At 31.4% G+C, this 17128-nt stretch overlaps 1 protein-coding gene across 1 annotated transcript; it reads left to right on the forward strand.

Annotated features, from left to right (window-relative positions):
• The first annotated feature begins 4192 nt into the window (after nucleotides 1-4192).
• LOC114718972 (receptor-like protein EIX2) lies at nucleotides 4193-6404 on the forward strand. The gene is made up of 2 exons (XM_028904429.1): nucleotides 4193-6191; nucleotides 6274-6404. Exons 1-2 carry the CDS (start codon nucleotides 4193-4195, stop codon nucleotides 6402-6404), a joined length of 2130 nt encoding a protein of 709 aa, XP_028760262.1.
• Nucleotides 6405-17128: the final 10724 nt, after the last annotated feature.

A 17128-nucleotide genomic window follows, 5' to 3' on the forward strand; every position in this document is an offset into this window, starting at 1 on the left:
TAATTTTAAAATAATATATTATATAAAAATTAAAAAAATATATATAAAAGAAAATAAAAATAAAAATATATAATATACTTATTATTTTTTTAAATATTTGAATAAAAATATAAATTATTAGAAATTTTACTAAAATATAAAAATTAAATTCAAATAAATAATATATATTAAATTGTATAATATATATTAAATTATGTATGTAATATTTCTTATATATTTATTTTTGCATACAAATTTTGTAGGTGTTTCTCAGCTCAACTGATAAAGGCTTCAGCAAGCACGCATGAGGTCTCAGGTTTGAACCAACATTTCTTCACAAATTGACTCAATTTGTGAAGTGGTAATGATGTGGACAAGACGACGATATGGTAGCTCATAATGATGGACACGTGGCGATGATGCGGATGCTAGGATGACATGGTCACATGGGAGAGAGGAGAAGTCGAGGTGGCGTCCAGTGATGACATTATGGATCACAATGATGTACAAGTGGTGATGACGTAAATAAAGAGATGACGTGGTAATATAGGAGAGAGGAGTTGGTAAGGTGACAACCATTGATAACATTGCGGCTCATAGTGATGGACACATGGCAATGATGTGGATGAGGGGATGACATCGCAGCATGGGAGAGAGAGGAGAATGTGAGGTGGTAGTTAGTGATGAGGTGGCAGTCACAGACATGATACGTCACGATGATTAGTGGTTGTCATGTGGTATTTTGAATTTATAAAATAAAAAAATTTAGCAACAGATTAGTGACAGAAATTTCCATCACCAATTTGTGACAGAATTTTCCATTCCTAATTTGTGACAGAATTTTTATAGGATATCCGTCTCTAATTAGCAACGGATTAGTAACAGAAAATTTATGTTACTAATTTTCATCACTACACTGTCAATAATTCGTACTAATTAGTGACAGAATTTTGAATTCCGTCACTAATTATTTAGTGAGATATCGCTAACTAAATTCCGTCGCTAATCCATAGCTAATTTTGATTAGTGACAAAAAATTTTGAAAGTAAATTATGCCACTAATTTAATGTTTTTTTGTAGTGTTTGTTAGCAATCTTCAACTTTGTGGAGAACCTCTTCCAAATAAGTGTAACGAGAAAGAAGTTCAAAACTTAAAGTTGGGCGAAGAAAATGAAGATGACACATTTCTCAAGTCATTGTATCTTGGGATAGGAGCTGGAGTCGCAGTAGACTTTTGGGGAGTTTGTGGTTCTCTCTTTCTCATTAGAGCATGGAGACATGGATTTTTCCGATTATTTGACAGTTTCGTTGATCAACTTTATGTCAACGTGGCCCTCATGCTTAAACATTTCGGTCGACTATTTGGAACAAATTTAGTTACTACTGAGGTAATGACTTAACTATCATATATTTCCAAAAAGAAAAAAAAAGGTCATATCTCTCCTCTATTTGGATGAAAGTTTATCTTCTTTTTCCTCATCTTAGTTAAACAAATTTAGTTCTTTACTGGTTTTTTTTTATGTTGTTTATTGTTCAACACGTTTTGTCTACGGGACGCAAGTGCAGCAGATCAAGCGATGGGTGTAGCCTCTTTGAAGACAGATCTGATCTATATATCTACTGCTTTCCCAATGGTGCCTGTCACAAATTCGAGTCTCATATTCTGCTTCAGGGAATAGCTAGGATGCTTTGCTGACAGTTACACTTGGCTTAGAGCTCCAGCGTTCCCTTCTAATTAATGTTCTTTGTTTATCTTAAATTCAGTAAAATAGTGACAAAATAAGAGTTTGTAATAATGGTTTATCAGAATATCTGTGTGCACTTATACTAGTTTCTTTTTCAATGGAATATCCTTTAAGCAGTGATTGTAAAAGTCCCCATCTCGACTTAGGACTTGTACTAACACGATAATGACCCGATAGTGCCAAACACGTCATAATAATGGTGCCACGTCAGACGGATCAAGGAGAACCATGGTTGAATCATCATCGTCGACAAGAACTTGACATCAACCGTCAGCAATAGAGGGAGGGTTCTTTTGGTAATTTTATGAAGGCATGTGCTCATGGGCTGTTTGGTAATTTCAGAACAAATATTGCCTGGCCTCTGTTATAAACACGTGGCCTCTTCCTGAAGTTTAAAGTAGTCATTGCGCTTTGATGGTCTCATAAAATGGCTTTACTTTACCTGGTAACCTAGACGCAGCGCCTGCTTATAAGCAAATTATATAAGCTTGTACTTCTCCTGTATTAAAGACCTAATTATTAAGTTGATTTTGATTCTAAATATAAAACATACTTCTTATACTTATCAATTTTTTTAAATTAACCCTATGGATACTCTCTCAATCATAATCAAGTAGAAGAAGAAGAAAGAATATTAAGAAAGATGATTATAGTGATTTAAGAAAAACACGACATATTTCTTATAATTAACTAATTTACCTAACTTTCTTAATCTAATCAAATTAGTTAAATAGATTTTATATTAAAGACCGAATGAGTATTATATTCCCCAGTGCTAAACTAACAAGCCTCGTTCCTTCTCATTAGCTATGTACCTTCTCAGGCTCTGCCTTATGAGAGATTGAGAGCCTTGTGCACTTGGTCAATACTCTACTTGTACATGACATAATACTATCTCTAATTCTTAATATAAAAGTTAATTGATTAATTTGAGTAGATTAAAAAAATTAGTTAAGTTACTTATTTGTTATAAAGAGGTGTTATCTTCCCTAAAATACTATTATTAATTATATGCATTAGTTATGACTACTATTTGATAGAACATTTAACATGTACAACTATTACAAGAGCTATTTTAAAAAAAAAAAAGATAAACATGAAAAATGAAATGAACTGGAGTCTTATATTTAAAACTAAATTAAAAATTAAGCTAATTCTCATGTTAAGTATCAAGCGTAGTAGATAGCAAGAAACTTCTGATGAATGGTGTTCCCCGTGATTGCTCTGTTCCATTTTGGTTTATGCCGTTTGAAATAACAGAGTCATGCCTTGGTTATTGAGGCGGAGTCATTTGCCTGTTTCTGCACCGCGAGGGGCATTAATATCACTATTGAATGGTATAAAAATTTTACATTCCCTACCTAATCTCTTCATTGAAAAAAAGAAAAAGTATTATGTTTCTAATAACACCCAGTATCCCATCCTAAAATACAATTGGCACACTAAAATATTTTTCAAGAGCACTCACTTTTTTAAAATAATTTTTGGCGGCACCATAAGTTATTTTTTCAGCAACACCTAATATCCTAAAAATATAGTCAACATTCTCAAATATTTCTTTCAAGAGCACCCAGTATCTTAAGATAATTTTTGGCTCTAGTCAGCACCCTGAAAGATTTTTCTAGAAACATTTAGTATCTTAAAATAATTTTAGGTTTCAGTAACACAGTGTGCTAAGTGCATTTTTGGAACACTAACCACTATTAAAAAAATATTGTATAATACTGATTGTACCAAAAAAATTTATTCCAGTATACAGGGCATTACTGAAAAAATATTTTAAGATATATTATTAAAATTAATATAATTTAAAGAAATTATATGTATGTTTACACCGGAATATATACATTTATACAAAATTCTAATTAGTATGCTTGTGGAGTGGGTTGTCTCCAGTTTTTTTTATTGCCATTAAATCACGTGTTGTCAGGAAAAGAACAGAGCGAAACACGTGGGACGGAGGAGGGAAGCTGTGGGAAAGGGAGGACCAAAGACAAACGGCGGCTAAGCCGATCAGCCTCCCTTTCCCACTTGCAACACGCCACACAATGCTTCACTTCTCCCTTACCCATCATATTAGACATATTGCAAAATTCGTAGTATAAGCCTCATGCTTCATAAATAATATTTTTTTCCCATAAAATTTAAAGGAGAATGAGGGGACGTGCAGCGGATATACCACGTAGTTTCTGATTTTCCAATATATATATACATATGATGCAAAGACTTCTCACGTTGAGGCCACTATTCTCAAACTTACCACAATGGCTAGCTTCGCTTCACAAATTTCCTCTGTTTTGTTGTTTCTGCTATTTACAACAATATTCAACAGTGTGATCAGTTGCAATGAAAGTGATGAAAGGCTGCTTTTAATCTTCAAACAAGGAGTGGTTGATCCAAACAACCAACTCTCTTCTTGGACTACCGAAGAAGATTGCTGTTTATGAGAGGGAGTTCACTGCAACAACATGACCGGAAGAGTCACAGAGCTTTCTCTTTTCAATCATACATTGCGAGGTGACATTAATCTGTGTGTGCTTCAACTTGAATTCCTCAACCACTTGGACCTGAGCCACAATGACTTCAAAACTGTGAGTATGCCACCATGCCAAATCTCCAAATCTCCCTTTGATGCTCACAAATTTCACAACCAATCACTTGCTACTCCTTCCAATCACTCAGCAAGTTTCTCTATTGCTCTGCGTTATCTTAATTTTTCACATAATTATATTTTAGTCATAAAAGACCTTCATTGGCTTTCTCAACTTTCTTCCTTGAAATATCTGGACCTTACTAACAATGATATTGGAAGTGAAATCAAATGGCTCCATCATATAGCCATGCTTCCTGCACTCTCTGAGTTACACTTAAGTGATTCTGGACTTGGAGATTTTCCATCCCATGATTATATCAATCTTACCTCACTCGAAGTTCTTGATCTTTCTGATAATTTTTATATTGTGAACTCAAAGTTACCTGATTCACTTTTTAATATCACCCACCACATCCATCATCTTGACCTTAGTGGTTGCAATTTCCATGGCCAATTACCAAAGTCCTTTTTCAATCTTAAGAACCTCAAGTATTTAGATTTTCATTCTAATAATCTTGAAGGGTTAATTCCAGATTGGTTCGGCCAATATGAACAGTTGCAGTCCTTGGATATCTCTGAGAATTTGTTCCATGGCGCAATTCCATCATCTCTTGGAAATATTTCTTCCTTGTTCTACTTAGACTTGTCCTATAATGAATTGAACGGCAATATTCCAGTAACCTTGGGACAACTCCATAACTTAATTGATTTATACATTGGGCACAATTTCTTGGTTGGTGTTCTTACAGAAAATTTTTTTGCCGGTCTCTCAAGTTTAAAATCAATGGACTTAAGTTCAAATAGTTTCAAATCTGACTTTGATCCTAAATGGGTACCATCATTTCAACTTGAGACATTGGGCATGGGCAACACAAGCATAGGTCCTACTGTTCCACTATGGCTATATACACAACAGTCTTTAAGGGAACTATATATTTCTAAATCAAGGATTTCAACAATTGATAAGGATATATTTTGGAACTTTGTAGCAGGAATAGAATATGTTGATATCTCAAATAACTTAATTAGTGATGACATATCCGATGTCATACTATCAGCAAATGTCTCTTATTTTTATGCATCTCACAGCTCCTTATCGGGATCTATTTTCTCATTATTGTGCCAATTAGAGGGTAACGGAGAAAGCAACTTGGCTGAATTGGACTTGTCATATAATCATTTGAGTGGAGCACTTCCCGATTGTTGGACCAATCGGAAATCATTGGAATTCCTTAGTTTGGGGAGTAACAAGCTAATAGGTAAAGTTCCTCCCTCATTTGCTTCCTTGGGACTTCAACAGTTGGATTTGAGTGATAATAGTTTCTCTGGTGAATTTTCATCAAGCACGCTTAATTGGACAAATTTGCAATTCCTCATTTTAGAGAAAAATAATTTTTCTGGAAGTTTGCCAAATCTGTATATGGCACGATCTTTGAAAGTTCTTAAATTAAGGACCAACCAATTTATGGGTAATATTCCACCAGGAATATGCATGCTCTCTTCTTTGCAGATACTAGAGCTTGCTAATAATAAGTTTTTTGGATCTATACCTTCTTGCTTGTGCAACATCACAAATCCAAATAACATCGCCCTATCTTTCTATCTTCGTGAAATGATGCGCATATTTACTAAGGGAAGGGAGTTAGACTACCAACCTCATGCATATTTTACAAGTGGTGTTATTGATCTTTCTGCTAATAGCTTATCTGGAGAAATTCCTAAAGAATTGTTCAGTATTACTCTACTGTGGTCCTTAAACCTGTCTCGAAACCATTTGACTGGAAAGATTCCTAAAGAAATTGGAGCCCTGGAAAACTTAGAATCTCTGGATCTCAGCTACAACAGACTTTCTGGAGAAATTCCTTCTACCATATGTAATTTGTCTTTTCTTGCTTGTTTGAACCTCTCATACAACAATCTCATCGGACAAATTCCACTGGAAACCCAAATTCAAAGTTTTGATTCCTCGAGTTTTGTTGGCAATCGTGAACTTTGTGGAGATCCTCTTCCAAAGAAGTGCAACAAAAAAGAAGAAACTCATGACAACTCAAAGCCAGGTGAAAGAGATGAAGACGACGGCTTTCTGAAGTCATTGTATCTTGGCATGGGGGTTGGATTTGCGGCGGGCTTCTGGGGAATTTATGGTTCTCTCTTCCTCATCTGAGCATGGAGACACAGATTTTTCCGATGGTTTGATCACTTGAAAGATCAACTTTATGTTGCCTTCACCCTCTGGTTCAAAAGATTCGGTCGAATATCAAAAACAGATCTCCCTTGAGGTAATAAATTAGCTACGCCTTAACTTTTCAAATATTGTTAGTATTTTCCTTTTTCCTTTTAATATCTTCTATTTCCTAAAAAAATTCTCTTCTTAGCTGATTATGTTATATCTTGTTTGTTTTTCAATATGGGATGCAAGTGAAATAGCAGCTATGCCTACTCTGATCGTTCCTCTGATTCAAATACTGAGTTCTGCCTCAAGGAATAAGGAGCTTTGCTGCTGTTTTGCATGGTCAAGGACTCCGATAGCGTAGCCTACTGAAAGCCCTTTTGTTATCTTAGATTTAGGCTCTGTTTGGATAGCACCCCAAACCATAGTTTGGGGAAAATACTACCCAAACAGCCTCTCCAAAAACCAAAACCATGGTTTTGACTCCAAAACCATGGTTTTGGAAAAAGCAAAATTTTTTTGCTTTTGGAGGAAAAAGGGAGAGTGTGAGGGCCTATATGATATGTATCTTGTTATTTTTTTTATAAACATATTTTTTTATAAATATATTTAATCTTATATTTTATAAATATATATAGACATTAATTATTTATTAATTATATTATCTTATGTATTATTAATTATGTTGGTAAAAAACATATTATTAACAATTTTATTTTTTCAAATTAAAATATATCATAAAATCTATTTTTTCTGTAATTATCATATTAACTTATGTCTTTTTTTTAGTAATTTGTATATATAAAAAGTGCTTCTGATAACAACTATCCAAACACTCTGACTTCTCAGAATCACTTTTTTACAAAATCTATTTTTTACAGAATCTATTTTTTCCAGAATCTATTCTCCAGAATCACTTTTCCAAACCACGGTTTGGTTTCATCCAAACGCACCCTTAGTGAATTGGGAGAAGAGAATATTTTGTAATAATAGTTATATGTGTGTCTGGGTGTCTCATGTTGTTAAGGAACCTTTGATGAAAATAGTCTTGAATGTGATATATGATTGTTACTCTAAAGTTCGATCATGAGTCATGATTTAGAATCAAATAAAAAGATATTATGCGTCTGTATTTGAGGTTTCAGGTGTAAGTGTAACAATCAAAACGAAAAGGCATGTGAGTGTTGTAATCTGTAAGATAAGATTTATATGTACGTTAACATGTTGGATATCAATTTGTAACTTGCTACAATGAGTAGCTATTAATTTGTGGAAGATGAGAGGATCTTATAACATTCTGTTTCGAAGCTTGAGATGCTCTGTTCCATTTTGGTTTGTACGATTCGCTTCAAATGACAAAGTCATGCCTTGTTCAGACTAGATATTCAAATAACCTCTCAGTTACTTCTTCTATCCATTTTATAATGTAATTCTTGTTTTGAGAATCAGAGAAGTGTTAAATATAATTAACATTAAATAAAAAAGTCAGCTCAGATTATCAGGCGCAGAGCAACAATCAGGTGCAGAGTAACACGAGCATGTTTCCAATGCCTACTTGAAATCTGCTCATTTCAAGTACTCCCTCCCATATTTTCTACAAAGTCATATTAACCACTGTTCTAAGGTGTTGAAATTAATTATAAATATTTCATTATTTTAATTAAGGATTAGTGATTAGAGTGTTATGATACGGTCTGGGCCCAATACTATTAGTGATACAAATTAAAGTCGGTTTTTTTCCCTTTTCGCTACGCATATGTATTCTCTTATTAGATGTAATTTTATTCAAGATATTATCAAGCATTAAATGTGAACATCTCTTTCGATGAGAATTCAAACTTTAATTCACCATGTTATGAGAGACTAACTTCTTCTACTAAACTCCACTCTTTTTAGTAACGTTAGATCAATTTCGTGTTAATACATACGCTGATTTGCCTTTTGTGAATAAAGTTGTCCCTCTTTCTTCACCCAATAAACCATCCACCATGATGTCTGATTATTAGTTGAAAAGACGACTTTAATATTTAGACAATTATATATATAAAGAGGAGATGATATATAACTGAATGGATAGAATAAAAATTAGTAAAAAAATTGTTCCTAATGTTGCTAATGTTCTCAGAATAAATCTTGTCAAGCTGAAAAGGAGGGACCCGAAGAGGATTTTACATCAAATCGAAAACTTGAACCATATAGCATGTGAGGTATTTTTTTTTTTTTGGGAAATTGCAAATAAAGACCCCCCAATATATAAAATGGCAATCAGGGACCCTGAATTTGAGAAATTGCTCACAAGGACCCGGTCCCAATTTGCAATTACGAAATCATGGCCAAATTACCAAAATACCCCTCTTTAAATTTTTTTTAAAAAAAAGAACACCACTGCCTCGCCGGAGCTCTGCCACCCCGGCTGCGAAGCTCCGGCGGCCGGATTCCGGCCATTACCGACAGCCTTCCTTTGTTTGTTGTTTTTTTAAACTGTTTTTTTTTTTTAATTGGGGGGAAGTGAGGTTGGAGGGATTTGATCCCCCAACCTAATGCTTCCCAAAATTAAAAATGACCATCGAGCCAACAAATTTTTGCTAACATTATGATACAAAAAAAAAATATAAGTTAACTCATTTACTCTTGTTGCAGGTGATAACAACAATACATTTGAAAATAGCAAGTTCTGATTATAAAATAACAAGTCTGGGATTAAAATTTAACAACACGTTTTTTTTATAACAACACACTCTGTTTCAGGTGATAACAACAATACATTTGGAAATAACAAGTTCTTATTATAAAATAACAAGTCTGGGATTAAAATTTAACAACACGTTTTTTTAATAACAACACACTCTGTTTCAGGTGATAACAACAATACATTTGGAAATAACAAGTTTTGATTATAAAATAACAAGTCTAGAATTAAAATTTAACAACACGTTTTTTTAATAACAACACACTCTGTTTCAGGTGATAACAACAATACATTTAAAAATAACAAGTTCTGATTATAAAATAACAAGTCTGGAATTAAAATTTAACAACACGTTTTTTTAAAAAATTATTTATATTATGATTTTGGAAAATAAATTATTTATAACTTATAAAAATATTTTTAATATATTTATTTTTTCTAAAAAAATACTTTTTAATCTATATATCTATACAACTCATTATAAATCAAACTACTCCTTATAAATTATAAAGCATTTATAATTAAGTATTTTTAATCTATAAATCATAGTATAAATTTTTATATTATTTCATTCTTTAAATATTAAAATTTATTATTAAGTATTTAAATAATATAGTATAATTTATTATTTCATTCTTTAAATATTAAAAATATTTTTTATATTTAAAGAATAAAATAGTATTTTTAATTATAAATTAGAGATAAATTTCATTTATAAATTTAAGCAATCAAAAAAGTATTTTTAATCTACAATAAATTGTACTATTTATAATTTATAAGAAGTAGTTTGATTTATAATGAGTTGTATAGATATATAGATTAGAAAATTTAAAAAAAAAAATTAAAAAGTGTGTTGTCATTTTCCCCCTAAATTTTATTTATAAATTTGAACAATAAAAAAGTATTTTTAATCTATAATAAATTACACTTCAAGTTTTGATTATAAATTGGAGATAAAAATTATTTTTTTAGCAAATTAAATAGATTAAAAATACTTTTTATAAGTTATAAATAATCTATTTTTCAAAAGTATAAAATAATTAATTGTTATAAAAAAAAACATGTTGTTAAATTTTAATTCCAAATTTCTTATTTTATAATCAGAACTTGTTATTTTCAAATGTATTGTTATTATCACTTGGAATAAAATGTGTTGTTATATAAAAAAAAAAAAAAGGTGCCGTTAAATTTTAATTCCAAACTAGTTATTTTATAATCAAAACTTGTTATTTTATAATAAGAACTTGTTATTTTCAAATGTATTGTTGTTATTACCTGAAACAGAGTGTGTTGTTATAAAAAAAACGTGTTCTTAAATTTTAATCTCAGACTTGTTATTTTATAATTAGAACTTGTTATTTTCAAATGTATTGTTGTTATCACCTGCAACAAGAGTAAATGAGTTAACTTATATTTTTTTTTGTATCATAATGTTAGTAAAAATTTGTTGGCTCGATGGTCATTTTTAATTTTGGGAAGCATTAGGTTGGGGGATCAAATCCCCCCAACCTCACTTCCCCCTAATTTTAGAAAAAAACAAAGGAAGGCCGCCGGCAATGGCCGGAATTCGGCTGCCGGCATCGGAGCTCCGGCGGCCGGATTCCAGCGAGGCAGTGGTGTTCCCTTTTTAAAAAAATTTAAAGAGGGGTATTTTGGTAATTTGGCCATGATTTCATAATTACAAATTGGGACCGGGTCCTTGTGAGCAATTTCTCAAATTCAGGGTCCCTGATTGTCATTTTATATATTGGGGGGTCTTTATTTGCAATTTCCTCTTTTCTTTTCGCCTTATTACAAGTCGGTCCTCCTCTATGTTCAGAAAAAAAATTACAATATGAAAGAAAAGCATGAAAATATAAATATTAGTATGATTCAATCTTTGGCTCTGTTGATTAGGATAATTAATACATCTAATTTTTAAGAACTACTTGACTAATTTGATTTAATTAAAAAAAGTGAAATAAATTAGTTAATTATAACAAACATTCTTTAAAACATTAAATTATAAGTTACAGAAATTAATTGGAAGAAAATAATAAATATAAGATATAAAGTATATTAAAATCTTATACTTATGATCAAATTCAAGCTCCAAACTAGTTTTTATATTAATGTAAAAATTCTCTTTAATCTAAAATTAATTTAAGATTAACAGTCAACATTAATGTGGTCAGACAAGGGGCGATACTGCAATGATTTTGACTCTTAAATGGGCAATATTGCTTTGCTAATAGTTCATGCTAATAATTAATGCTACCCGCGAAATAGTCCAAAGGCAAATGTCCTTTCATTCTTAAAATAATTAGAGAGGACGTGATTTTTTTTTTGCCCCCGGGGGGGTAAGAATTAAATTACACGCTGAGGGGGAAAATTCATGTTATTGGGATAGTATAGTTGATGACTTCCATAACTTTCTTAATTAATTATTAATGTTAATGAATAAAACATCACATTGTTTGGTCATTGCGTGTTTCCCCCACTTACTATGGTGAGGTTAATCAACTTCTAAGACCTTCCTGACAATTTTTAACATTAACTTTAGTTTAGTTTTCGGATTACATTTCTCAAGAGACAGAAGCTGCCATTAAAAAAATTAGAAGACGATGAAAAAGAAAAATCAACAATATATGGGCACAACAAAAAGTGGAAGTCATCATATACCATCCCTCTGAGATGATGAATTAATTTTTTCCACCAGTGTGTAATTTACTTTCCTTCTCTTTTATTCCCTTATCTTCTTATTGTTTTTTTTAATGGATCGTTGAAAAGCAATGGCAGCTCTGGTCTCTTGAGAAATTCATTAATTCAAAAGCTAATTATTTGCAACATTCTCGTTTGAAATTAAAAACATCCCACAAATAATTGTTTCAAGATTTATATGATTGTGTGCAGTTTATCTGTAACGCCACAAGTCATTGGTGTTGTTATAATACGAACTCAACATAAAAAGTCTAAATGATAATTTAAAGGATATTTTTCTTATTTCAAAAGCTAAAAGTTGTATTTCTAGAAAACCTCTAATTGAATTAGAAAAAAAATCCTTTAATTTGTTGCTTAAGCGAGTTTTATCTTTTTGAACCGTTTCAAACGATTTGGCTGTGGAAATTGAATAAGAATGGAAAATGATATGAAAATAAATCTATTAATATTCCAGTTTTTCTTCAAAAGATGGGAAGACTTGAAAGTATTAGAAGACTTAGACCATACAAAAAATGTTTATAGATTTTTAGCCATTTAAATGTTTGTGTGCTTTTTCCAATATTTTCTAATGTTTACTAGGAGAGTCAAAAGTTTAGAGATTGAGTTACACCGAATCATAATTAAATAACTGAGCTATAAGTGAGTTAAAACATTGAAAAACTAAAAGATTAATTTTCCCTAGCTTTATTATATCCACTCACGTGTATTTGGAAGGCATGTGAATAGGAAAGTAAAGGAGAAATAACTAGCAATAAATAAGCTAAAAAAAAAAGAAAAAGTTCAATAATTACATCAATTTACTTATATTCATTATGTCAAGTGCCTAAATCATATATAGTCATAATGGGCCCTGAAAAGGCCCGTTTTTTGTTCTCCTGCTATTAAAAAAAAAAAGTCACATAACCCCAAAAGAGAAAATCACATAACAAAGTAGAATTTTGAGTTGCGTTTGTGCAGAATCGCCAAATATTGAGTAACTTGATTTAGTGCCTTTTTCCAATAGTGTGAATGATTTTTTTCTGTTAAAAAAAAAATCTCCCATACAAGTTTCGCCAATGGGTACAAGAGGCATTTGGTGATGTGTGTGTTAGAAAAATCATCATAAAATAATTAAAATGTGTCGTTCTGCATAAAATATTTTCCAAAGTTTCTCCAATGAACTATGACGAATTGGCGATGCACTTAGAGAATCTATTGTCTCAATTACTACCATAATACATTACATTACTGATTACTCCCCTTCCTTGCAAAGTAGTTGCAGGCCACAGATGAGTAAAATGACTTGGTTTATCATCACTTATTATCATTGACCTCCTCTTTTAACCGGTAAAGGGGTTTGTATCAGTTTAACTAGAGGTCACTTGCAGTTGAGGATCTCTTTTATCAAAGGAAATTGAAAGAGATGATAAACATGGAATCCTTATGGTGGGTTCCATTAATGAGCAAAAGATTGAAATTGAGTATAATTTGGGATAGAGACTTTACAAAAGTCATGGATGGGGCAATATCTTCAATATGTTACATCTTTTTCTCGCATGATTCAAATTAGTATTGGTCCCAATAAATTCTATAGTTGAAAGTTGTGAAGCTTCTTGTAAAAGAACTAAAGACTTTATGAGCGTCATGAATGGGGTATAGTTTGGAAGATAAAAATGGAAGCTCCTTGGTGGGTTTCAATATGAATGAGCGGAGACTGAACTTGAGTACAGTTTGGGACGGATACTTTACAAGCGTTCTGGATGGGCAATGTCTCGGTCAATATGTCAAATTTGGCTTGATCTCAATTAGTCTAGATTCTAGTAACATTTGACATGAAAGTCGTGAAGTTTCTTGGAAAAGAACTAAAAGACTAGGAACATCATTGTATTATGTGTGAATTATTTGCAAACATCCTCGTTTGAAGTTAAAAACATCCCACAAATAATCGTTTCAAGATTTATATGATTGTGTGCAGTATCTCTGTAACACCACAAGTCATTGATGTTGTTATAATATGAACTAAACATAAAAAGTCTAAATGATAATTTAAAGGATATTTTTCTTATTTCAAAAGCTAGAAGTTGTATTTCTAGAAAACCTCTAATTGAATGGGAAAAAAATCCTTTAATTTTTTGCTTAAGCGACTTTTATCTTTTTGAAGTATTTCAAGCAATTTGGCCGTGGAAATTGAATAAAAGTGGAAAATGAGTGTCTTAATATTCCAGTTTTTCCTCGAAAAGATGAGAAGACTTGAAAGTATTAGAAGACTTGATCATAAAAAAAATGGTTATAGATTTTTTTAGCCATTCAAATGTTTGTGTGCTTTTTCCAATATTTTCTAATAACCACTTTATTTGTAATGATTTTCATTTTTCACAATTTATGTACATCGTGACCAATGTAATCTAAATAAATCATGATGACGGTTTCATTTTGAACATTTCATTTGTTTTGTTATTTTAACAAATCATCTAATTTGAATGTGAGAGGTATATAATTTTGTTGTGTATTTGGGCTAGAGATAATGAATGAATGCTTTCTACAACATTTTTTTTGGGGACAAACTACATTATGTGTATGTATATAATTTATTTGAAATAGAGTTGAAGAAAACATAAATGATTAACTTTATACGTCAGTTAAATATTTTGTATATAAGATCAATTTTCCTTTGGACCTATAAAAGCATGAATGTACAGTAAATTTTAAAGGTAAGGTATTTAATTTTATTTATATATATCCACTCACGTGTGTTTGGAAGGCATGTGAATAGGAAAGGAAAGGGAAAATAACTAGCAATAAATAAGCTAAAAAGAAAAAGAAGAGAAGAAAGAGTACAATACTTACATCAAATTACTTATAGCCATTATGTCAAATGCCCAAATCATATATAGTCATATGTCTTGTTTTTAAAATATTAGCATTTAATAATATTTAATTATAAATTTACAGGAAACAAAAATAGACACATGTCCATGTATAATTTGAGAACTTTATATAATGGATATAAGTAACTTGAGTAGTTTTTCACAAATAGCACAAAATATGGGGTTCAAAGAGCCATATGTAATTAATTTTATGGATTTCACATGGAATTTTTGTGATTTTTTATGGCTTATATTAAATTTGATTTTAAAAAAAAGATATATGGGGTTTTATTATTTTCGGGTCATATTAAAATTTTGTCCTATTTCTTATGCGTATAAATCAAACTTCAGAGCACAAATATTTATTCAAATTTCAATTATCTGAATTGATTTATTCATTTCCCGACTAAAATAAATAAATAAAATTAATTTACTTTGACTTCAATACGTGAGTGAGTGTGTCTGAGTATAATCCTTCAATAATTAACAATGATATAAAATAAATGATAATAAGTTATTTTATTTATAAGTCATAATATAGGGTTTGGTTTGTTTCCGGAAACATTTTTACAATAAAAAATCAGTGAGCTCTTGGCCCTCCATATTTTTATACGTAATTGCCTCCAGTTTTTCCCTAACACCTACCAAATTTAAAAGGATCTAAGCATATAGCAGATTATATCTGTGGTATTTTCTTATTGACAATGTTAAAAGAAAAGATGTAGTTAAAAAATCCACTAATTCAACTTGGTTTTGGAAATTGAAAAAAAAAAAAAGAATATAAGGCAGGTAACATGATGTGGAGTAATTGGATTCATGACACGATTTCTATTGAAAAGACGGGAAGATTTGGAAATATTAGTAGTAGACTTGACAATAAAAAAATATCATGTGTGGTTATCAATTTCTCAAGGCATTTAAATTTTTGCTTGCTTCAAAGATCAACACATGATATATAATTTATAGCAAATTAGCAAGTCATGTTATTCTCATGTTAAGAACACAGCAGTTCTTTTTCTTGTTTATATCATATGGTATAATTTTGATATAATTTTGTTATATAACTTAGCAGGTTATGATATAATTTTGATACTGCGTTGATATCAATGGACCCAACAAAAAATGTGTTTGTCTTTTGCTATTTATCTAGTTTTCCCCCCTTTTGATATTAAGGACCAGAGGAGTACTTTTTTTCCCTTCAAAATTTCTTTAATTTGCTCATATATTAAATTTTTCCCTCTTATTCTTTTTATTCTTTTTAGTATGCATAATTATCCCCCCATCAGAAATATTGTTAAGCATTAAAAGTGAGTACTTTTCTCAGCGGATATTTAAATTTTGATTTGTCATGTGAGAGATTAATCATTTTGTTAAGTCAGGTCCAATCCCACTGATTTCTGCCTCTTTTCTATTTGGTGTGAAAGCAACAAGAACCCACATACATGGGCCCTGAAAGGCCCACTCTTGGTCTACAACCTACAGAAGTATAAACGACGGCCTCACCACTACACACACACACACAACCCGAGAAGAGAAAATCACACAACAAGGTAGAATCTTTTTTTTTTTTTGACCAGGAAACAAAGTAGAACCTTGAATTATGCATTTGGCCAAAAAAGAATAAATTGCAGGAATTGATTATGCTGATTTGTCAAACAACATAATTAGCGATGACATATCCAATATCATACCGTCAACAATTATCTCTCACTTTGATGTATCTCACAATTCTTTGTCAGGCTCTATTTTCTTATTATTGTGCCAACTAGAGAGTGATGAGGAAAGCATATTGTCTTATGTGGGTACTTATCCCATAATCATTTAAGTGGAGCAATTCCTGACTGGTGGGTAGATTGGAAACGATTAGAATAGCTTAATTTGAGGGGTAATGAGCTAGAGGGTAAAGTTCCTCCCTTCCTGGCCTCATTGAATCCTTTGATATTGGATTCATGTGGTAACAATTTGTTCGGTGAATTCTCATTAGACATATCAAATTGGACAAATTTGCAATACCTTCTTTTGGAAGGAAATGAATTTTCAGGAAGTTTGCCAACTACAATGCCTCCACGTTTGGTACTTTTCAGTTTTCAAGTTGAGGGCCAACCAATTTATTGGTGAGATTCCATTACAAATGTGCAATCTCTCTTCTCTTATGATACTAGATCTTGGTGATAATAATCTTTTTGGATCCATACCTCATTGCTTATATAACATCATGGATTCAACTGATCAGCTTTTGTGGGCGGAAACCATGAACATACATACTAAAGGAAGAGAATTAGATGATGCTGACATTTTGCTTTTGCGGATAATTGATCTTTCCTCTAACAAATTGTCTAGAGAAATTCCTAAGGAGCTACTCCTCTGGTCTTTAATATAAGACTCATTTAACTAATTTGATTAGAT

The sequence above is a fragment of the Neltuma alba genome, unplaced genomic scaffold (genome assembly GCF_004799145.2).
Source record: "Neltuma alba isolate B1F8T4 unplaced genomic scaffold, ASM479914v2 tig00011881_pilon, whole genome shotgun sequence".
NCBI lineage: Eukaryota > Viridiplantae > Streptophyta > Magnoliopsida > Fabales > Fabaceae > Neltuma > Neltuma alba.